The 23,337-nt window shown below is 35.6% G+C and overlaps 2 protein-coding genes across 2 annotated transcripts in view; one reads left to right on the top strand and one right to left on the bottom strand.

The window, feature by feature from the left end:
* The window catches only part of LOC129437268 (uncharacterized), a 41,035-nt gene extending 32,724 nt beyond the window's left edge, over window positions 1-8,311 (top strand). The window contains exons 2-7 of the mRNA XM_073872102.1: window positions 2,763-2,955; window positions 3,053-3,166; window positions 3,849-4,201; window positions 4,400-4,599; window positions 7,283-7,442; window positions 8,008-8,311. Coding sequence (XP_073728203.1) covers window positions 3,138-3,166; window positions 3,849-4,201; window positions 4,400-4,599; window positions 7,283-7,442; window positions 8,008-8,045 — 780 coding nt within the window. The 5' untranslated portion in view covers window positions 2,763-2,955; window positions 3,053-3,137 and the 3' untranslated portion in view covers window positions 8,046-8,311. The remainder of the gene's footprint in view (window positions 1-2,762; window positions 2,956-3,052; window positions 3,167-3,848; window positions 4,202-4,399; window positions 4,600-7,282; window positions 7,443-8,007) is intronic.
* A 685-nt stretch (window positions 8,312-8,996) lies between these two features.
* Window positions 8,997-23,337, bottom strand: part of LOC129447981 (cell adhesion molecule 4-like) — a 90,869-nt gene continuing 76,528 nt past the window's right edge. The window contains exons 5-6 of the mRNA XM_055209979.2: window positions 9,779-9,856; window positions 8,997-9,028 (exon numbers count right to left, since the gene is read on the bottom strand). Coding sequence (XP_055065954.2) covers window positions 9,012-9,028; window positions 9,779-9,856 — 95 coding nt within the window. The 3' untranslated portion in view covers window positions 8,997-9,011. The remainder of the gene's footprint in view (window positions 9,029-9,778; window positions 9,857-23,337) is intronic.

Genomic DNA, 23,337 nt, shown 5'->3' with positions numbered 1-23,337 from the left:
GCGTTTCAAAATTAGCACCAACATGCAGAAGTGCATCAGGCTGCCTTTGGAAGTTGGTTTTGTTGTAATTCCGCTTCTTCATGTAGATGAATCCTAAATGTCTGCCCTAGTTTGTTTGGGGTTTTTAAATTGTACATATGCAAACCTTTTAATCTTGAGAAAAAAAATCATAATTTATCATGAGCAACAATTGTGGACAGCAGCTACAGTAACCAGCCTACCTTCATTTATCATTATAGGTGTGTATACCACATTGATTTTGGATTGTGAACATGTATTAACTCATTCCCCACCGGCCTTTATTAAAAAGTTGCCTGCCAGTATTTTTTGTGATTAAAAAAAAAAAACGTTTTACAAAAAGCCTTCCAGGAAAATGTTTGTCTATAAATGTATCAACATACAAATGAAAGAACAGACTCCCTGCTTTCAAAAAAACTAACAAAATGGAAAAAAGCTTTATCTCTTTTATCACATCTCAAATATGGGCAGGTTTCTTCAAAACTACCAAATTTTAAGCAAAATGCTGAAATAATTGCATTTTTGTAAAGAACTTTTGCTAGAGATCAGATTCAGAATGATGATTAAAACAAACACAGAGCTTACAATGTTGTTGAACTATACGTGCACAATAGCGGAATTATACATTACTGTTAAAAACTCATCAGGGAAGCATCATTGGCAGGAAAATGTTTTCTCTTAATTGCTGAGATAACTTATCAATGGTGGGGAAAGAGTTAATAAAGAACCCTAGTTGCTCCCTGAGCACTGCAGGATAGCTGCTCACTGCTCTGGGGCTTCATTTATAAAAGTGGACATAAGAACTATCCTACATTTAATCTAAGACCATTTCTGAAATGATCGTACGTGTAATTCATAGAAAAGGAGCGTACGCACAAAAAAACCTGCGTACGCCTCTTTTCCAGATGTGCAGTTTATAAATCACAAATGATCTTGAAATTGTGCGCAGCTGAATGTTCTTAGAACTCCGCCTTGTAAACGCCCCTAGTTTAATTCATCAGCATATAAATATGAAATTATCAAAGGCCAAATTCTCTGACTGCTACAATGGCAGTGGTCAAAAAACATCTTTGTTGATGGCTTTTTAATATTTCTAAATTCTAACATGGAAACTTTGACATCATTCAAGTTAAGGCGATTATTATTGGACCTTTCAATTAACGGGTTTTATTTTACTTTACAATAAAGTTCATTAGTTAACATAAGTTAATGTATTAACTAACATAAACAAACCATGAGCAATACATTTGTTACAGCATGTATTCATCTTTGTTAATGTTAGTTTATAGAAATAAAGGTTTAATTGTTTGTCCATGTTAAAACGATTGAATTCGCATTCACAGTGCACTAACGTTAACAGGATTTTAATAAAGTATTAGTAATTGTTGAAATTAACATTAACAAAGATTAATAAATGCTGTAGTGCAGTTCATTATTAGTTAATGTTAACTAATGTAGTTAACTAATGAACCTTATTGTAAAGTGTTACCCATTTAAATATATTTTTTACATGTAAACGTAGTATTTGTGTCTTAAAAGTTTTGTTTCAGTTTGGCATGCCTCTTGCACGGCGGTGTAAAAATAAGAGATTTTTTTACTTTAAAATTCAAAGATCGTATCATAAACTGTCTGAATATATTTCATATGGATTCATTTGGATTTACAGATGTTTAACATTAAAATCGATGCAATGGAATAATTTATATGAATTTTTTAAATACCCATCACTCTTAAATGTCGCATGTCCCTTAGGCTACATCGAGGCTTTAAATTGTAGTTCCTTTCACGTCCTTTTAATCATTGAATTCGTTTTTTACTTTAATTTAATAAGCACGTTTTGTAACATTTACATATGCGCTAAACACCGCGAAACAGTTTTGCTATATTTGTTTTATATTTTTTGAAAAGATGACGAACTAGAAAATCGTTTCCTGAGCCTATATGGACACATTGTTGCATCGGAATTGCCATACATTTTAAAATATCAAAATAGGCCAACATATTTTGTTTAAAATATATTCTAAAACTTTTTTATTATGTTTCTATTCTGAATAAACCAACAGCGCAGTTTACATGCTTCGTCCTTGTTGCATTAGTTCATTAAGATAATTCTGAACAGATTTCTGTAGTTCAAACAATTCTGAATTGTAGTTGAGAACGTCATGGCGCACTTTTAAAACATTGTCGGGTTTAAATTGGGCTCGGGCTTATAATTACAGTTAATTTGTTGGTCGGGCCGGGCTTGGACACAACGTGCAGGGGGCTTCGGTCACGTTTTTTTTTTTTGGGCCCAATAAGCTCTAATACAGATTATGCTGACGCTGTAAAAGTTTCGAATATGCCTACCTGCAATACTGCAATACTGCCACAAGGAAACGTGCGTACGTCAAGTCGGAACCTGACGTGGAGATAAGTACTTTTCCACGTCAAAGACGAGTTTTATAAATCTGAAAGTTGGAGTGGATTTAAGGGTACGCACGGTCTAAGATCAAATCTGTGCTTAAAAACGCTTTATAAATGAGGCCCCTGGTGTGTGTTTGTTCACAACTTGCAGTGCATGCATTCACTGGAATGGGTTAAATGCAGAGGTAACATTTTGAGTATGTGCTACATTTTTGACAAACGTTTCACTTCATAAACCCTGTAAAGTAAACTTTGTAATAATTAGTTAATTTGTTATGCAATTAAATTTAAAATTAGAAAAGTTTATGTTTATACTAACTTTGTGCCTTTTCTGGTTCTAGGCAATGTTTTACATGGTTGAGTTTCTTGCAACCCAAGAGGTTGAAGTGGTACCAGCAGTCTGGGTTCAAGATGATGAATTGTGCCAATGGCCAGCTCACTATAAATCCGATGAATTAATTAAATCGATACGAAGTGAGGAAAAGCCTGGACACACATGGGATGCATACCACGTCAGAATTTTATACACAGCAGGTATGCACATCACACTTTTTATCAATTTGAATGAGCGATTTGACAAATCGCAATCTAAATATCTAATATCAAATCAAAATATTTATCACTATTACAGCCAGCAACTTACAAAACAGCTCGTCTAAAACTTCCTCAAGCAGAAATGCACACAGACTTGCAAACTGCAGAGGAGGAAGAGAAGCATGAAACTCGGAAAAAAACGGAAAAGGCTGTAAGTATTAAATAAAATATATTTTCAACTTCCACAGTACTCAGCATAAATTAGTACACCCCCTATTTAAATGATTGGTTTTCTCTCTTAAATACCACTCTTATTTGGCATTTATCCTGTGGCCATGCCCCTGCATGATTATTTGATAGACTAATTTCCTTGTGAATTCTGTTAATTACACTTAATTTTTTTCTGTTAACATATTCATTGGGTTGTACTCACTTTATTAAGATATTCTTTGTGTCTTAAATATGTAAAGTGATTTTCATGTTCATAAAAACTATTTTGTAAAAATACAGCAAATTGGTCTTATATTTACTAACAAGTGGAGAAAGATCTTAACTTTTAAGGGGGGTGTATTAATTTATGCTGTATGAATTTATTAAGGTTCTCAAATTTGAATTCACAGAATTTCAGAGTTATATATCTTAAGAGAGAAGAAATTTGTATAAAAATGGGAACACACATAGCAATGTATTGTTAGCCTGCATCATTAATGTTAGTTTAAATAAAGTATTATTCACTAAAATTGGCTAACTTGAATCAAAGCATACATGCAAATATTAAACCAGATTTGTAGCAATTTAGAGACACTACCACAGTAGACAGAAACTGGTCTGTAAAATTGTTAATAATCATTTGTGATTTCATTTATCGTCCCCTCTATAAACACCACTACAAGACCAAGCAGTCGCTTTGAGAGTGGGAGTGATGATGAAGGTACGGTGAAACAAGCCAAGACATTGCCTCCAGCCCCAAAAATAAAAGGCCCAAACTTTGACATCCAATCTTCAATAAAGAGACCGCTCAGAAAGCCTGAATCACACACAAAAATGACAAGCCCAGAACCCAGAATGTCTGTGAGAAGCCCTGAGCCCAGCTGGAGCCTGGCGAGTCCTGAGGTTGAGGAGTCTGAAACAAGCATTGAGTGCATACACTCAAAAAGTCCTGAACCCAGCTGTGTGAGAAGCTCTGAACCACAACAAGAAAACGAAGGTCAAAGACCAGGAACATCTACCTTAAGTGGTCTTGTTAGTAAGTGATTTGTGCAATTTTGGTGTTGTTTGTATATAAATTAAATAATGTATTTGTGTGTGTGTATAATGTATTCACATAGTACATACCTCTCACAGATGCATTAAATATTTTTTTTTATTACAGTCATCCTTGTAAAAAACTTGTTTCATCAGATGGAAAAGAGTCATCTATATGTTTATTGTCTTTATTTTTTAGCCCTTTTGCATCGAGTTATTACGAATCAAGAAATGAAGATGGATCATCTCAAATTTATTCTAATGACTATGCAGAAAACAGGCGAACCTGCTCGTGGGCAGGATCCCTTTGAGAGAGAAATGCTGCCACTACAAGATACTACCTCCCTGCTTGCCCTGGAGAAACGATTGCGAGAAGAGGATGACCTCAAGAACAAAATGGTACATATAACATTGTGACATGGCATAAAAAACTGCTTTAAATGCTGACTTTAAGTTGATTCTACAAAAATCTTTAAATGGCATGGTCTCCAAGGACATAATACTTGGTACTACTGTAAATATCAAAACTCATTCTGGGTTCTGGGCTTGTCATTTGTGTGTGTGTGATTCAGGCTTTCTGAGCGGTCTCTTTATTGAAGATTGGATGTCAAAGTTTGGGCCTTTTATTTTTGGGGCTGAAGGCAATGTCTTGGCTTGTTTCACCGTACCTTAATCATCACTCCCACTCTCAAAGCGACTGCTTGGTCTTGTAGTGGTGTTTATAGAGGGGACAATAAATGAAATCACAAATGATTATTAACAATTTTACAGACCAGTTTCTGTGTACTGTGATAGTGTTTCTAAATAAGTAGAAGTCTGGTTTAATATTTGCATGTATTATGCTGTGAGCCAATTTTAGTGAATAATACTTTAAAGGTGCAGTGTGTAAATTTTAGCAGCATCTAGTGGTGAGGTTGCGAATTGCAACCAATGGCTCAGTCCACTGCTCACCTCTTGCTTTTAAAACACAGAGAAGCTATAGTAGCCGCCACTGGACAAACATGTCATCGTTGGAGACAACTTAGTAAAAAGTTTGTCTGTTAAGAGCTTCTGTAGAAACATGGCTGCACAAAATGGTGGCTTCCATGTAAGGGGACCCTCTGTATATGTAGATAAAATGTCTCATTCTAAGGCAATAAACACATACGCACAACCGGCGCAATGTCATAGAATGTCTCTGAACAGGTTCACGCCCACTTTTGGGGGAAATCGCACTAGACGTTCCATTGGCTTTTATTCAAAATAGCGGAACAAAGCAACCTTCGTACACAGCCGGCAGGCGTAAATAACTTATGAAATCACTCAGATTAAACATGTTGAGTAATTATCTGTCCACCCTGCCGGCAATAGAGCGCGAAAGATAAATTAACATATTTAATTTGGTCAATATAAAAACATGTCTCTTTCATTCTCCCAGCATCAAATTTGTGTAACAACGCTCCCTATTGGCCAGAGGTGTCTTACCCGGACATTTACTCGTACCTCATCGAGTCAACAGGGAAGCAAGTGAATGATTTTACTTCGTATTTGAAAGTTACTTCGTAATTATTTATTATGTCTTTATATTTAGAGTAATGAGTGCACTTTTCCGTCCAGCCATACAACTAACTGGCTTAGCGATATTTCCAGCAATCACTGGATGGCGTTGTTACACAAAATTTGACGCTGGGAGAATGAAAGGTTTTTATATTGACCAAATTAAATGTGTTAATGTACCTTTCGCGCTCTATGGCAGGCAGGATGGACAGATAAATACTCAACATGTTTAATCTGAGTGATTTCATAAGTTATTTACGCCTGCCGGCTGTGTAAAACGTTGCTTTGTTCCGCTATTTTGAATGGAAGCCAATGGAAGCGCTGCTTTTTTATCCCCCGAAAAGGGGCGGTGACGAAAATTACAGTCAAGTTCCTGGATGTGCCGGTAGTCCGTATAACGGTTCATTATGAAAGGTATTTATACACCCCTGATAATATAGCCTGATGTTGTCATACTCAATTCTAGTCAGAATTTGAGTCTGATACCGCTCCATTGTGCTAAAATTATGAGGCGTGTCTCAACCGAAAAATGCCTCTGCACTCAATTGGATAGACATACGACCAATCAGAGCAACGGAGTGTGTGACTTATGTTGAAATGGCGTCTTTAGCAGCCTGACCGAACTGCTAGTTATTTCGCTACAATGATACTAACATCATTGTAATTATACTAAGTCTGAGTTAGCGAAGGTACATCAACACCTACTATGTTTACAACATTTCATTTATATCACAACATTAAGTATTTAAGTCATACAGTAAGACTATCTCTTACCATTTGTACGTTAGGTGAACTTCATCCACGACGATAGCTACCCGGAGCCTAGCATGTCCCTCCACTTATTCAGCAGTCACGATTCTAGGCTTCCGAAAAGAAGCTGGCAACGACCGCTAATTATATCCATCTCGTCATGCACGCCGAGTTGCATCGCCGTGATACCAATTTCAGTTGCTTCTTTAACTTTGTCCTCCATAGGAAGGACGGCGAAAACATAAACAAATGCCTTGATCGCGTTTCTCTGTTCCTCTTTTTAAATCAATGCTCTGTCGATATCTTTTAGAACAGACTCGATGTCAGAATCCACACATCTGAATTCACCAGCGGCAGCCATTTCATTGTAAACAGATTGAACACACACGCTCTTTGGTGACGTGGTTGATACGTTACTGTTGATCATCTGTCCATCATCGTATAAAGCCCGCCCTCACAATTTGATTCGTCGGCCGGTTTTGGTATTCGCATAGTAGCTCCTCAACGGTGAATCCCCAGACCGATCTTCCTGTTTTTCCAATTGTGGTGGGCGGGGCTAAGATCGGCTGGCACCCAGGCTACTGATAATATAGTTTTGTATAGTATTTTGCATTTCTGTCAAGAGATCCTTTAAAAATTAGACACTGCATCTTTAATTATTTAAACTAACATTAATTGTGTGTGTGCGTGCGTGCGTGTATTATTATATATTGTATGTTTATTATTGTTTAAGAGTAGGGTTACTGTGAACAGTGTTGGTACCATGTATTCATTGCTTATAAATTATATTTGTCAGATTATGGCGTTGAGCGTCATTGGAGGACTTGACATCAAGGATACTGTGTGGCGAGTTATGAAGCACTGTTTTACAAACTGCCTTGCCAAACAACCCAAATGGCGTGGCATTAATGGCAAAACAGCTTTTCAGAGGTTGGAGCTGAAAAATGTAACTACTGGTAAGTGTTACAAGTGTCACATGTCACATTTCTTGCATGTTTGACAAACTGTTTATATTAATGTTAAGTTAAAAAAATCATTATGTAGTTACTGTTGATTGTGTATTTTAGCCACTGTCAGAAAGAACAAACTTATGGCGATGGCCACTGATCAAGAGGTAGAGATATTTATTTAAAAATGGCTTCACCTTGCAAGTGACCGAGATGGAGGGAGAATAGAAAGAGAGAAATGAAAAGAGTATCCCAGATACCCCTAAGTCAGTCACTTAGTTTCTATATGTGTAATTGATTTTGTGTACTATGGTCTGAAATTTTAATGGTGTTTTTGTATTTGCTTTGACACCAAAAGTGAATCTAAAAGCCCAATCAATGAATCCGTTCACTCATATACATAACCTTTAGACCAAGTCTAAACTACAAGCACGTTACAGGCTTTAATTTCTTTTTTGTAATGAAAACCAAACCTTTTTGTACAATTCTAAACACACTTTAGTGTGCGTGTGTGTGTGTGTGTGTGTTGCACAATCAGCGATAAAGGTCTGATTCATTTGTTTATATTTTAAAGACCCGCAAGACTGCCGTGACTCTGCTGGGCCCAGCTAAGGAGACCATTAAAGCCTGTGTTTGGAGGATTCCTGTTCCCAAGTTTCTGTTGTGCTGAATTGAATTTTTCATTTCTGACTTTTTTTTTGAAAGAACTTTTTTCCAGCTGTCACTGTCAGAAACTTATAACTTATTTTTTTTATTTATTTTTTACACACCAGGTGTGTTTCTTTTTTTGCATGTTTAAATTGCTTTCAAGTTTTTGATATGGTATGTACCATACAATGTTCCCTACATGGGCAATATTAATAAAGGATTTAGGAATTATTTTCCTAAATGTTTTTGGATTATCTGTTTTTACATTTGTCTTTATTGCATGTTAGACATTTGATGCACATGATGCAGAATTATGTTTGGTTACACTTTACAATATGATTGAATTTTTTTACATAACCTAACATGACTGAATAATGAGCAATATAGTTTATCAGCATTTCTTAATTATTGTTAATGTTAGTTAAGGTCAATACAATTGTTAATGTTAGTTCATGGTGCATTAGCTATGTTTACAATTACAACTTTTTTATTGTAAAAATGTATTAATTATTGCAGAAATCAACATGAACTAAGATGAATAAATGCTGTGGAAGAATTATTTATTGTCATGTTAGCTAGAGCATTAACTAATGTTATTACACGGCTATAACAAATAATAACCGCTCCAAAGTAATAACGCATAGCCGGTACTACTTGTAAGATTAAAATCGCTCCACGCCAATAAAGATCAATAAAGATTACTGTTTGGCACCATCTTGTGACAAACACTGGACAACCACAATTAAGAATGGAAAATTTAGACATTAATTTTAACATGTACGGAAAAAACAAAACATTTAAACATTCCGAAAATCTGGAAAACAGGGGAGGACCGCTTAAGTGCCATCATTCCATGCCAAAGGTGGGCCAGATGAAAGTGACAGATGGGAGCCAGATCTGGGCCACAGCAATTTTGCTATCTGGGTTTCACTATTTCAAAACAATACCTGTTAAGGTAAAAGAAAGAGTTATCTCTTGTAAAACAACATGAGAATGAGAAAAGGATGTCATAATTTACATTATTGGGTGAACTACTGTACCATATTTTCCGGACTATAAGTCGCACTTTTTTTGTAGTTTAGCGGTTCCTGGAACCTAAGTTCAGGTGCAACTTATACGTCAAAATTATTTCATATTTACCTTCTACAGCTGAGAGAGTCGGCTCTATGCTGCTTATATATATATATATATATATATATATATATATATATATATATATATATATATATATATATATATATATATTATATATATATAATTAAATGGATTCAGTGATGCAAAATGACTTCGGGACCTTTTTAAACTTGATTTGGCTTATCGTGTTAATTCAGCCTCCCAGGTATGTTCTGTATGCTATTGTGTATCATGTAAATAACTGTTTATGTTACTTTAACATGTACAGACACCTATTCACCCTGCTGTTCTGTGCTATTGTTTAGTTGAATAACCTGCCTTTCCAGATTAAATGTCTGTTCTCCGGCTTGGATTTTATGATCCTCTTCAAAACGCATTTTTGACTGATGCGACTTATACTCCGTAGCGACTTATATTCTGGAAAAATATGGTATCCCTTTAATAGTTACAATAACAAAAAGCCTCTTAAAAATAGGTGAAAATGCCAAAAACATACATTTGGTTAGAAACAGAAAGGGAAGGGAAAATGAGCAGAGGAGGTGAGGTGATGGAGGAAGGGTTACCTTGACACTTGCCTTGAAACCTGAAGGATGGAGGGGTGGGTTGAGCAATGCCAGGATGGGAGGTGGGTGAAACAGACACTACAAGGGAATGGCAGTAATACAGGGTTATTTATAAACTACTGCAGCTGAACACAAGCTCATGCAGAGGCAAACACATGCAAAATGACACATATTAGACATGTACTGTGTGTGGGTAGAGAGGGTTGGGGGTCAAGAGGTCTCCACATCTTCAGCCAGCAGGGTGCAGCAACTTTCTCCTGAAGCCCTCTTTTCAACACCGCTGACAAATACTGCAGTTACAACGCACCCCAGGTTCCGCTCTCTGTCTCACTGTAATCTTAAATCCCTCCGTCCCAAAGATCATCAATCTTTCTGCTGTGCTCACCATCCTCCACACCTCTAATATAAGCACTAGTCTCATCAGTCTTTCTTGCACTGTCTCGCTCCCCTCATAGGCTCACAGCTACTCTTTCTTCCATTTGCATATAAGTCTATCATCTTTATATATAACCCAAAGCAATGACTATTTTTATGAGCGCGTATGCGTGTGGCCCCTTCGAGGGATAAATGGCATGAGACCACACAGATTAATAACTCCGCACAGATCAATATCTTGAGACCACCCTGCATGTTCAGAAAGAGGAGGATGCTATATTTTCTCTTTCTCTCCTCTCAATGGGTGTCATTGGTACGTGCCGACGCACACATCTGTCAGTGAAACCAGCATGCGAACACAGAGGTAATGATTCACGATACGAGTTTGCAATTTAATTCATACTAAATTTAAAATGAATGACTGACACCATACGTATGCCAAAGAATCCCAAAACAGCCATGATACTCAATCATTCAGATTCTTTGATTATATTACATCTGCTCCTCTCTCCTTTTCAACTCTCGCTTTTCATTCAATGCGTTTCTATAGCACTTTTTCGTAACTGCCGTTTAAAAGGCATTTCTTCCTGCTTCCTGTATATCATTACGGTTTAGGCTGAAATCTAATTAGCATTTCATAACACAGATGTTAGAGATGTCGATCTTTGAGTTTTGAGTCAGCATTATACCGAAGACAGCGAGACAGTAAGTAGATCTTGCATTTATATTTATGAATTTGGCAGATGCTTTAATTCTTATTGACTTAAAGTGCAATCAATTCATACACTTATTTATCAGTATGTTAGCTGGGGTCAAACCCACAACCTTACTAACAAATGCTACCAGTTGAGCTATTCTAATCCACCGACTATGTAGTCCATATTGATCTCTCACCTCTCCTCTCTTTGCTGAAAGATCACATCCTTGTCGTCAAAACCGTCGTCGTACCTGTGATTCAGCGCACTTAATATTCCTATCATGACTTCTAAAATGTCAAAATTGCAATTTTACTTCTTGCGCACTTTCTCACCCTTTTTACCGAGCTTCACTTCATTAATTAATCGCCTGTGTTGTTTCTCCCAATTAAAGCTCCAGCTCATTACTGTGCATCTCTCCTGCGGGGCAACGATGGTTCTGCCTCCATCTTTCTCTCCATCGCACTTTCCTCTCCATTCATTTCAATTTCGGTGGCTCTCTCAGGCAGTTCGATAGTAATGGCTTTTATTGGCAGCGAGGTCAATCATAGCAAAGTCCTGCTTCTGTTTTACATAAGCACGTCTCCGGAGGGCTTCAAGGTCTGACTGGATGACCACTAAAACTGGCTGCATATGTGGAGGTAAGCAGCACACACACACGGTTAACTGAAGGACCTCACCGACAGTTGATTGCTCCCCAGGATGGTTTTAATATCCTTGTAAAATTTTGGTTGGTAGCAAACCATCCCAACCATAGAAAAATATAATGACTTAGTAGTTACACAATAGCTTTGTTAGGACAGCGTGTCCACAAATGTAAAAGCAAATAAATAAGCAAGGCGCAGAAATGTGTACAGAATGACATTTAGATAAAAACACACAGCATGTCAGCATAAATTTTGACAAACATATTTTCATCCGCCTTTGTCCTTTGCTCCTCACAAGGGTGAATTTAATAATTCGGAGGCCCTAGGCAGAGAAAAGACTTTGTTTCCCCTGAGCTTTCTCTCTTGCTGCTGCGCTCCCTGCTGTTAATCTCCTCTGAGACTGTTAACAGTTCTAATAATTCATTTAAATCATTATTTTACAAGTACATTTTAGATCTCAGGTGGATTTAATGTAATTATTGTGTAATGTTTAATATACTTGTGTACATACAAAGATAGTATTTTAGCACACACAAAAATGGTACTACAGTTGCCAATAGATTTATTTCCGATAAATTAAAATTATTTTTATAAAATCTTCATTGCATGTGAACCTGTCTTAAAAACATAAGATTAGGACCATCAGCGTTTCATTTCAATCTTTGACATGACCTCGCTCATTTAATATTTAAGACCTTAACTGGCACCGTCCCCCGTGAGCGGGACACCTGACTTTACTTTCAATATTTTACATGTAAATTTGTATGTATCACGACAAACTATGCACCATTAGAAAGGTCTAAGCCTCTAGAATAGATATTTCAACAGTGTTTTTATAAAATAAATTATGTAGGGAGAATAATTGATTCATTTATGAAAATGAAATGTCACTGTCCCACCAGCGGGATGCCTACGTTTACATCAGTGTATTGTATGTGAATTCTTATTCAATCATGATATTGTTTAAAAGCTCTAAGAGTGTAGTTTTCAATTATCATTTTGGTATAGCAATGACAAAGTGAGAGCCATTTTCTAAAATGTCATGGGTCCACAGATGGGCCCACTTTGTTATTATATATTTGTAACACTAATACCCTATTTTAAACCTAAACAATCTTGATAAACTATATATCATTGGAAAGCTCAAAGAGTGTGGTTTTAATATTGCTGCATCACCATTTTCTGTTACATAACTCCCCCCATAGGAATGCATATTCATTTTATATATTCCTAACTATATATCCTATTATAAATATCTTGAAAAATGCTTACAAACTATATATCATGTTTAAGCTCTAAGAATGTGGTTTTCATATTTCAAAACTTTTTTGCAATAATTATAATGCAGTGAAAGTAATTTATTAATTTGTGACAAGAGTATGCAGCAAACCGTTGACACCTAGTGGCCGTTGTTGGTAAAACCACTAAAAGTGTGACACAAACCTCATTTTTTGGTGATTTTAACTTAAAGAGGCCATGGCACAAGACTTTTTTAAGATGTCAAATAAATCTTTGGTGTCCCCAGAGTACATATGCTATAATAAATTATATATATGGTATTTTGAGCTAAAACTTCACATTTTAAAATTGACACTTTGTAGGTGTGAACAAAAATGTGTCGTTTTGGGTGTGTCCTTTAAAATGCAAATGAAATTCAAACACTGATCACAATGATGGTGGTTTGTTGAAATTGAAACTCAATTGTGCTGTGAATTATTTTCTCTCTTTCTCTTTTTCTCTTCACTAAATTGCAGTGCTGTGGTTGGATAGTGCAGATTAAGGGGTGGTATTATTATAATAAGAGCTCCTTATGACATCATAAGGAGAGACAAATTTCAACGACCTATTTGTTCATGTGCTTGTAGAGAATGGTTTACCAAAACTAAATTACTGGGTTGATCTTTTTCACATTTTCTAGATTGATAGAAGCACTGGGGACCCAATCATAGCACTTAAACATGGAACAAGTCAGATTTTCATGCCATGGCCCCTTTAAAAATTTGGATCATAACTACTTGAGACCTGTGGCTTCATGCTTACATTATTACTTTTGTGAAACATTTACATTTTTATAATTGTATTTATTTATTGCATTCTTTTTATTTCTTAAAAACATTTAAACTGCTATAACATTTTTTTTCTATATCACGTCCAGATCTGTGAAAAACTTTACATTTCTTCTTTAAAACATGACCAAGATTAGGCTTCTAGCCCAAAAAAATGCCGAGGTTGTATTAATTTGAAGATGTACATCACAGTTTCACCCCCCCCACACACTTAAAAGGGATTTGTGCCAGTTTAGGGGTTAAGATATCAAGGTAATATTTTTACAGAATGTTCATTACCTTACGTATGTTACGCCTCCCTGTTTCCCCCTGCTGGCTCTGCTAAACAGTGCAGATGTTAGTTGGGTAACAGGTGCATTCTATTTGTAATCAACCCTCTTATGGGGTGTGGGTATAAAAGATCTGTGGCGCCTGAGTCTCGCTCTCTCTATTTTTTTTATAATATACATTTTTCCCCCTTTATATCTTTTTTCCCTATGATTGTTTGTGTCAGACTTTATGCATATTTAGTTACCACACGCGCGTGTTCTTTTTTCCCCTAGACGTATGTTGTTTAATGTTTTTTTTGTGTTGACAATAAATTGGTTTATTGTTTGAATCACTTGTTGTTCTCCTCTTTTATGTTGCGGTTTATGAGCCAGCCGTAACATAAAAATGGGGTCTTGTCCCGGATTTTGAGTGTTTTTGTTTGAGGGAGTATTTTTATTGTCTCTTCAGGATTTCCTGAGAATCGGCTTGCACTCCGGTTAGTTAGAGTGTTTCAGCTGGGCTGCCTGTGCGCGGTCCTTCCGTCGGAACGCTGTTTGTTGTTTTGTTGATTTCTTTCTATTTTGTTTGGAGTTTTTGGAAGGAAATCCTGGGTGGGGGTACGCTTCTCGCGCAGCTGAACTCATTTGGGGAACAGCTGTTACGAGGTTTAGCGTTTCAAGTTGCCTCGAGCCCGGCAGTCCTTTGAAGACTAGTTAGGTTAGTTTCAACAGGCAGACATATCGGAGATGTAAAGCCAATGGAAATCCTGGTGAGTACTCTATTTTTTTCTCTCTCCCTGTGTTTCGCTTAAAAAAAATTACAAAGAGAGCATTTTTTTTTTCTCTCGCGTGTTGGTATTATGTGCTAGTTATGCCATTGTGGGACATAGGTGGACGTTTGTGTAGACCGGTTAAAACATTGGTTTTGTTTACACGGAAGTCTTGTGTTAGGGACAACAGTAGGTTATATGATTATCGGGGTGAAATCACTGTTGTAGCCTATTGAGTATTGTATGACACGAGAGTGTTTACTATTTGTAAATTAACACTGCATCGCGGGATGATGCACGTCATACAAAAATTACTGGTGTAAATCGGTTTTGATTTTGTGTTCACTTTAAAACACTGGAATTGTGGTATTGAAACAGACTTTATGGTCTGTGGAGAATAATTTGAATCATAAAACTAATGAATTTGGGTTTGTCATTCATCTTATGTGTTCTAGTGTTATTATAGTGGATTATTTAGCTAGGCGGTATGAAAGATTATGTCAATAGGGGTAATATTGAATAATCATTTAAGTCTAGGATGTTTTCTGGCACTTCATATTTTAGGAAGTCAATTTATTAACTAATCTTCATTGTGTGAATTTTTTTTAATACTGGTTCAAAATGACTTCCAACGAGGAATTGAATGTAGAATTTTCTGAAAGGTTTCTAGATAGGTGCACCAAAGAACAACTTCTAGAACTTGCAGAGAGTTATGCTATTGTTTTGACTAGTAGTGATAAGAAGCGCAAGGAAGATTTGTTAAAGGCTGTTAAAAGCCAGTTGATAATTAAAGGAGTTCTTGTTATAGGAGATGAGAGTAGTGGTGGTAAGGTATTGCCTCCAAGTGTAGGGAGCGATTTAATGTCAAGAGAAAAACAAACACAAGTAGTTGTAAGGGACCGGTATATGTCAAAATTTGATTGATTTATGACCCCCTTTGACAGGGGGCGGGACAATCAATCAAAAGCTGTACAATCTGTCCAGGTTTGAGAATCGTATATCAAGGGCTTTAGACAGCGAGTATCCTGCGCGTGTTTTACGATGTGTCAATCAGCTCGTTGTTATTCCTGTGTGTGTGTGTGTGTTTTATGTCAAGCCTATGCTGTCATGTTTATTGCTGTCAAAAAATAAAGTTTATAGTTTTAGACTGCGTAGTTTCACAAGCGGTCCTGTGCTGTCAGCGATCTCTCTCTCTCTCTCGCCCCCACTGTGCGTCTCGCCCCAGCGCGTCTCACAACGTGTGTGTGTGTGTTGTATAAATGGGTGTTATAAGATAGGCTTGTTTAAAACAGGTTATAGGTTTTCAGTGAATGAAAAGACTTTGGTTCTGTCTTAACCGTTAAACAATGGCTGGCGCATTTAATACCCCTCCGGCTTCTGGTATGGAGATGGATGAAGATGTGACTTTTGCTAGAGACTTTTAAAACCGTGATGGTAAAATGCAATACGGTCCACTCTGAAGAAAAGTAAAGTTTTATTTTAGATTTAGGGAAGTCTTGAACCAAGTCTCTGATTAAAACTTTTGAGTGTAACATCACAAATATTTAATATATTCCGTATACGTGTATAGTTTAACCATTCCCTTATGCCATAACCTTAGGCGCCGTCAATACTTCTTTCTTTAGACTAAAGGAAATTTATTTTAACCTAAATAAAAGTTTATTCGTATCACGAAGTCCGTGAATGTCCATGTGTGAATATGTGTATATTATAACGAATCTTATATTGTCTGCTCTGACAAAAATAAAGTATTATTTTAGACTTTAAGTGAAGTGGCAGCGCGTATTTTATAGCCTACTGTTTAATATAAACGTTTGTTTTGTCAAAAGTTTCTTTAAAGTCACGCAAAAATCAAATATTTTACATGTATCTGGTTAAACTTAAATCTGCTATTATCTATTTAACTATTTTTCTGATCAGTCAGCTTACAGAAGCTGCTCTTATGATCGTGTGTGTGTGTGTGTGTGTGTGTGTGTGTGTGTGTGTGTGTGTGTGTGTGTGTGTGTGTGTGTGTGTGTGTGTGTGTGAGCAAGGCAATTCACAGCAGGAGAGGGTTGTAAACTAGTGAGTTAGACACTTTTAAAACGTGTTGGTAAAATGTAATATAAACCGCTCTGACAAAAACTAAAGGTTTATTATAGATTTAGCAATTTCTTAAACAAAGTCTCTTATTAAAACATATGCGCGCACCGACAGTGACGGAGAACTTACACTGATGCGCTCTTATATCTGCCGTTAACAACCTTTTAAACGTTTTAAGACATTTAAGTCCCTCTTATGGTTTCAATTCATTAATGTCACCTAACATCCAAGTGTGTACATGTGTATTTACGATAAATGTAACACGGTACGCATTGTCAAAATAAAAGGTTTCTTGAACATGGTATTCCAGTGCGTGTTTTTTGTCTTGCGAGTGCTCGTCATATTTATTGATGTGAAAAAAGTTTGATGTCTAAGGCGTTCAGTTTCTGGACGGTTGGTTTTTACCAGCGGTCTCTCATTCTCACCACCCGTTATCAACCACCCAGTAGCCCCCAATGTGTCTGAACAGCGGTGGTGTTCAGCGGCCCGTATTGTTCCTAAAACTCCGTGTTGGTAAAATAAGTGTAATACAGCCCATTGACAAAAAGTAAAAGGTTTATTTTAGATTTAAGGTGGTCCACCAGCGCCTTTATGGCAAGCACTTCAGGTTCTAAAAGTTTGTAACACCAAGAATTTGTTTAAAGAAATATACAGTACATGTATAAGCAATGCACCCGAGTCCATAATCTCCGGACGGGTCGCCAATACTATTTTCTTTAGACTAAAGGGTATTTATTTTAACCTAAATAAAAGTTTATTTGCATCACGAACGGCGTGAAGCTGTTCATGCACCGCAATCTATTGTTCACGCGCATTAAAGGTCGATCACCGGTGATGACCAGAGAACGAACCGGGTGTGTGTTCATATAAACTTAATAAATGTAATTCTGTCCGCTCTGGCAAAATAAAAGTTTATTTTAGATTTAGCCATTTCTTTAACCAAGTCTCTGATTAAAACAAGTTACTTTTGCTTGGGGCAATAGGCACATGCACACACATATCTGTGGTATTAAAAATAAGGTTTTTAAAGTTTAAGAAATTTAAACATTTGAAAAAAATCAAACATTTTAGAGGTGTCTGAGTAAACTTATATCTAATGTCATATGATCCGTACCGTGTAGCGATCGTGTCTGTGTGCGTGTCCGTGTCAGTTTATGTATGTGTGGGTTATGCGATCGTAGAGTAGGGCGGGGGATGTGAGAGACTGTGTGTTTGTGTGTGTGTGTGTGTGTGTGTGTGTGTGTGGTTATCACGTGGTGGGGGTCCCAAATGATCAATGGCAGGAATTTTATGTGACGGACAGGCCCCTAGGTCAGCCTGTGGTGTTAGATACAACTTAGGTTAACATCTATCAAAGCATAATAAGCAAACATGAAATTATATTATACCTATGCATTGTTACTCATGTACACACTTGCATATTTTTCTTAAACAAACTTTTGCTTTTCAAACTTAGTCAGTCTTCAGACTTTTGTCTCTTCACACATTTGTTCAAAGTTTTTCTTCGCTAGTGTCAACCCGTGTCTGAGATTTTGTAAACTCATGTACATACATGTGTATTTTTCTTAAACTTTTGCTTTTCAAACTTAGACAGTCTTCATACTTTTGTCTCTTCATACATATGTTCAAAGTTTTTCTTCGCTAGTGTCAAATCCTGTTTGAGATTTTTTTTTGTAAACTCATGTACACACTTGTGTATTTTTCTTAAACTTTTGCTTTTCAAACTTAGTCAGTCTTCAGACTTATGCATACATTTGTTCAAAGTTTTTCTTCGCTAGTGTCAAATCCTGTTTGAGATTTTTTTTTTTGTAAACTCATGTACACACTTGCGTATTTTTCTTAAACTATTGCTTTGCAAACTTAGTCAGTCTTCATACTTTTGTCTCTTCACACATCTGTTCAAAGTTTTTTCTTCGCTAGGGCCAAATCCTGTTTGAGATTTTTTGTAAACTCATGTACACACTTGCGTATTTTTCTTAAACTATTGCTTTGCAAAGTTAGGCAGTCTTCATACTTTTGTCTCTTCACACATCTGTTCAAAGTCTTTTTCTTCGCTAGGGCCAAATCCTGTTTGAGATTTTTTGTAAACTCACGTACATACGTGTGTATTTTTCTTAAACTTTTGCTTTTCAAACTTAGTCAGTCTTCAGACTTTTGTCTCTTCACACATCTGTACAAAGTTTTTTCTTCGCTAGTGTCAACCCGTGTCTGAGATTTTTTTGTAAACTCATGTACACACTTGCGTATTTTTCTTAAACTATTGCTTTTCAAACTTAGGCAGTCTTCAGACTTTTGTCACTTCATACATTTGTTCAAAGTTTTTCTTCGCTAGTGTCAAATCCTGTTTGAGATTTTTTTTTTGTAAACTCATGTACATACGTGTGTATTTTTCTTAAACTTTTGCTTTTCAAACTTAGTCAGTCTTCAGACTTTTGTCACTTCATACATTTGTTCAAAGTTTTTTCTTCGCTAGTGTCAAATTGTGTTTGAGATTTTTTTTTTTTTTTGTAAACTCATGTACATACGTGTGTATTTTTCTTAAACTTTTGCTTTTCAAACTTAGACAGTCTTCAGACTTTTGTCTCTTCACACATCTGTTCAAAGTTTTTTTCTTCGCTAGTGTCAAATCCTGTTTGAGATTTTTTTTTGTAAACTCATGTACACACTTGTGTATTTTTCTTAAACTTTTGCTTTTCAAACTTAGTCAGTCTTCAGACTTATGCATACATTTGTTCAAAGTTTTTCTTCGCTAGTGTCAAATCCTGTTTGAGATTTTTTTTTGTAAACTCATGTACACACTTGCGTATTTTTCTTAAACTTTTGCTTTTCAAACTTAGTCAGTCTTCAGACTTTTGTCACTTCATACATTTGTTCAAAGTTTTTTCTTCGCTAGTGTCAAATCCTGTTTGAGATTTTTTGTAAACTCATGTACACACTTGCGTATTTTTCTTAAACTATTGCTTTGCAAAGTTAGGCAGTCTTCATACTTTTGTCTCTTCACACATCTGTTCAAAGTCTTTTTCTTCGCTAGGGCCAAATCCTGTTTGAGATTTTTTGTAAACTCATGTACACACTTGTGTATTTTTCTTAAACTTTTGCTTTTCAAGCTTAGTCAGTCTTCAGACTTATGCATACATTTGTTCAAAGTTTTTCTTCGCTAGTGTCAAATCCTGTTGGAGATTTTTTTTTGTAAACTCATGTACACACTTGCGTATTTTTCTTAAACTTTTGCTTTTCAAACTTAGTCAGTCTTCAGACTTTTGTCACTTCATACATTTGTTCAAAGTTTTTTCTTCGCTAGTGTCAAATCCTGTTTGAGATTTTTTGTAAACTCATGTACACACTTGCGTATTTTTCTTAAACTATTGCTTTGCAAAGTTAGGCAGTCTTCATACTTTTGTCTCTTCACACATCTGTTCAAAGTCTTTTTCTTCGCTAGGGCCAAATCCTGTTTGAGATTTTTTGTAAACTCATGTACACACTTGTGTATTTTTCTTAAACTTTTGCTTTTCAAGCTTAGTCAGTCTTCAGACTTATGCATACATTTGTTCAAAGTTTTTCTTCGCTAGTGTCAAATCCTGTTTGAGATTTTTTTTTTGTAAACTCATGTACACACTTGCGTATTTTTCTTAAACTATTGCTTTTCAAACTTAGGCAGTCTTCAGACTTTTGTCACTTCATACATTTGTTCAAAGTTTTTCTTCGCTAGTGTCAAATCCTGTTTGAGATTTTTTTTTTGTAAACTCATGTACATACGTGTGTATTTTTCTTAAACTTTTGCTTTTCAAACTTAGTCAGTCTTCAGACTTTTGTCACTTCATACATTTGTTCAAAGTTTTTTCTTCGCTAGTGTCAAATTGTGTTTGAGATTTTTTTTTTTTTTTGTAAACTCATGTACATACGTGTGTATTTTTCTTAAACTTTTGCTTTTCAAACTTAGACAGTCTTCAGACTTTTGTCTCTTCACACATCTGTTCAAAGTTTTTTTCTTCGCTAGTGTCAAATCCTGTTTGAGATTTTTTTTTGTAAACTCATGTACACACTTGTGTATTTTTCTTAAACTTTTGCTTTTCAAACTTAGTCAGTCTTCAGACTTATGCATACATTTGTTCAAAGTTTTTCTTCGCTAGTGTCAAATCCTGTTTGAGATTTTTTTTTGTAAACTCATGTACACACTTGCGTATTTTTCTTAAACTTTTGCTTTTCAAACTTAGTCAGTCTTCAGACTTTTGTCACTTCATACATTTGTTCAAAGTTTTTTCTTCGCTAGTGTCAAATCCTGTTTGAGATTTTTTGTAAACTCATGTACACACTTGCGTATTTTTCTTAAACTATTGCTTTGCAAAGTTAGGCAGTCTTCATACTTTTGTCTCTTCACACATCTGTTCAAAGTCTTTTTCTTCGCTAGGGCCAAATCCTGTTTGAGATTTTTTGTAAACTCATGTACACACTTGTGTATTTTTCTTAAACTTTTGCTTTTCAAGCTTAGTCAGTCTTCAGACTTATGCATACATTTGTTCAAAGTTTTTCTTCGCTAGTGTCAAATCCTGTTGGAGATTTTTTTTTGTAAACTCATGTACACACTTGCGTATTTTTCTTAAACTTTTGCTTTTCAAACTTAGTCAGTCTTCAGACTTTTGTCACTTCATACATTTGTTCAAAGTTTTTTCTTCGCTAGTGTCAAATCCTGTTTGAGATTTTTTGTAAACTCATGTACACACTTGCGTATTTTTCTTAAACTATTGCTTTGCAAAGTTAGGCAGTCTTCATACTTTTGTCTCTTCACACATCTGTTCAAAGTCTTTTTCTTCGCTAGGGCCAAATCCTGTTTGAGATTTTTTGTAAACTCATGTACACACTTGTGTATTTTTCTTAAACTTTTGCTTTTCAAGCTTAGTCAGTCTTCAGACTTATGCATACATTTGTTCAAAGTTTTTCTTCGCTAGTGTCAAATCCTGTTTGAGATTTTTTTTTTGTAAACTCATGTACACACTTGCGTATTTTTCTTAAACTATTGCTTTGCAAACTTAGTCAGTCTTCATACTTTTGTCTCTTCACACATCTGTTCAAAGTTTTTTCGTCGCTGGGGCCAAATCCTGTTTGAGATTTTTTGTAAACTCATGTACACACTTGCGTATTTTTCTTAAACTATTGCTTTGCAAAGTTAGGCAGTCTTCATACTTTTGTCTCTTCACACATCTGTTCAAAGTCTTTTTCTTCACTAGGGCCAAATCCTGTTTGAGATTTTTTGTAAACTCATGTACACACTTGCGTATTTTTCTTAAACTATTGCTTTGCAAACATAGTCAGTCTTCATACTTTTGTCTCTTCATACATTTGTTCAAAGTTTTTCTTCGCTAGTGTCAAATCCTGTTTGAGATTTTTTGTAAACTCACGTACATACGTGTGTATTTTTCTTAAACTTTTGCTTTGCAAACTTAGACACTCTTCAGACTTTTGCATACATATGTTCAAAGTTTTTTCTTCGCTAGTGTCAACCCGTGTCTGAGATTTTGTAAACTCATGTACATACTTGTGTATTTTTCTTAAACTTATGCTTTTCAAACTTGGGCAGTCTTCAGACTTGTTCTTAGTTCTATCTGCTCAGACAATATTTTGCATTCATCAATCGTCTTGTTTTCTTTGTAAGCGACATCATATATCTGTGATTGTTTTTGTGAATACAGATTGTTTCATTTCTATAGTTTATGCAACATTTTGGCAAACTCTTTAAATTAGTGCTAGATGATTAAAACAACAACGCAAAGTATGTTTTAGATTTACTTACTAAATCTTTCACGACGAAACAGCGATGATAGCATTATGTCTGAATCTGTAAACTTGTAAAACCACCAATAGCTCGATGTACATAACGAAGACTTCAAAATAATAAAGAGTGATTAAATTAAGATGCAAACATCTACAAATTGGCAATGTTTGAAATAGTTTGGACATGTAGCCTTAAAAATGGTACCAATAGATTAAAAACATTGCCAATTTGTAGATGTTTGCATCTTAATTTAATCACTCTTTATTATTTTGAAGTCTTCATTATGTACATCGAGCTATTGGTGGTTTTACAAGTTTACAGATTCAGACATAATGCTATCATCGCTGTTTCGTCGTGAAAGATTTAGTAAGTAAATCTAAAACATACTTTGCGTTGTTGTTTTAATCATCTAGCACTAATTTAAAGAGTTTGCCAAAATGTTGCATAAACTATAGAAATGAAACAATCTGTATTCACAAAAACAATCACAGATATATGATGTCGCTTACAAAGAAAACAAGACGATTGATGAATGCAAAATATTGTCTGAGCAGATAGAACTAAGAACAAGTCTGAAGACTGCCCAAGTTTGAAAAGCATAAGTTTAAGAAAAATACACAAGTATGTACATGAGTTTACAAAATCTCAGACACGGGTTGACACTAGCGAAGAAAAAACTTTGAACATATGTATGCAAAAGTCTGAAGAGTGTCTAAGTTTGCAAAGCAAAAGTTTAAGAAAAATACACACGTATGTACGTGAGTTTACAAAAAATCTCAAACAGGATTTGACACTAGCGAAGAAAAACTTTGAACAAATGTATGAAGAGACAAAAGTATGAAGACTGACTATGTTTGCAAAGCAATAGTTTAAGAAAAATACGCAAGTGTGTACATGAGTTTACAA

The sequence above is a fragment of the Misgurnus anguillicaudatus genome, chromosome 10 (assembly GCF_027580225.2).
Source record: "Misgurnus anguillicaudatus chromosome 10, ASM2758022v2, whole genome shotgun sequence".
Taxonomy (NCBI): Eukaryota; Metazoa; Chordata; class Actinopteri; order Cypriniformes; family Cobitidae; genus Misgurnus; species Misgurnus anguillicaudatus.
This window is presented reverse-complemented; position numbering and strand designations above follow the sequence as displayed.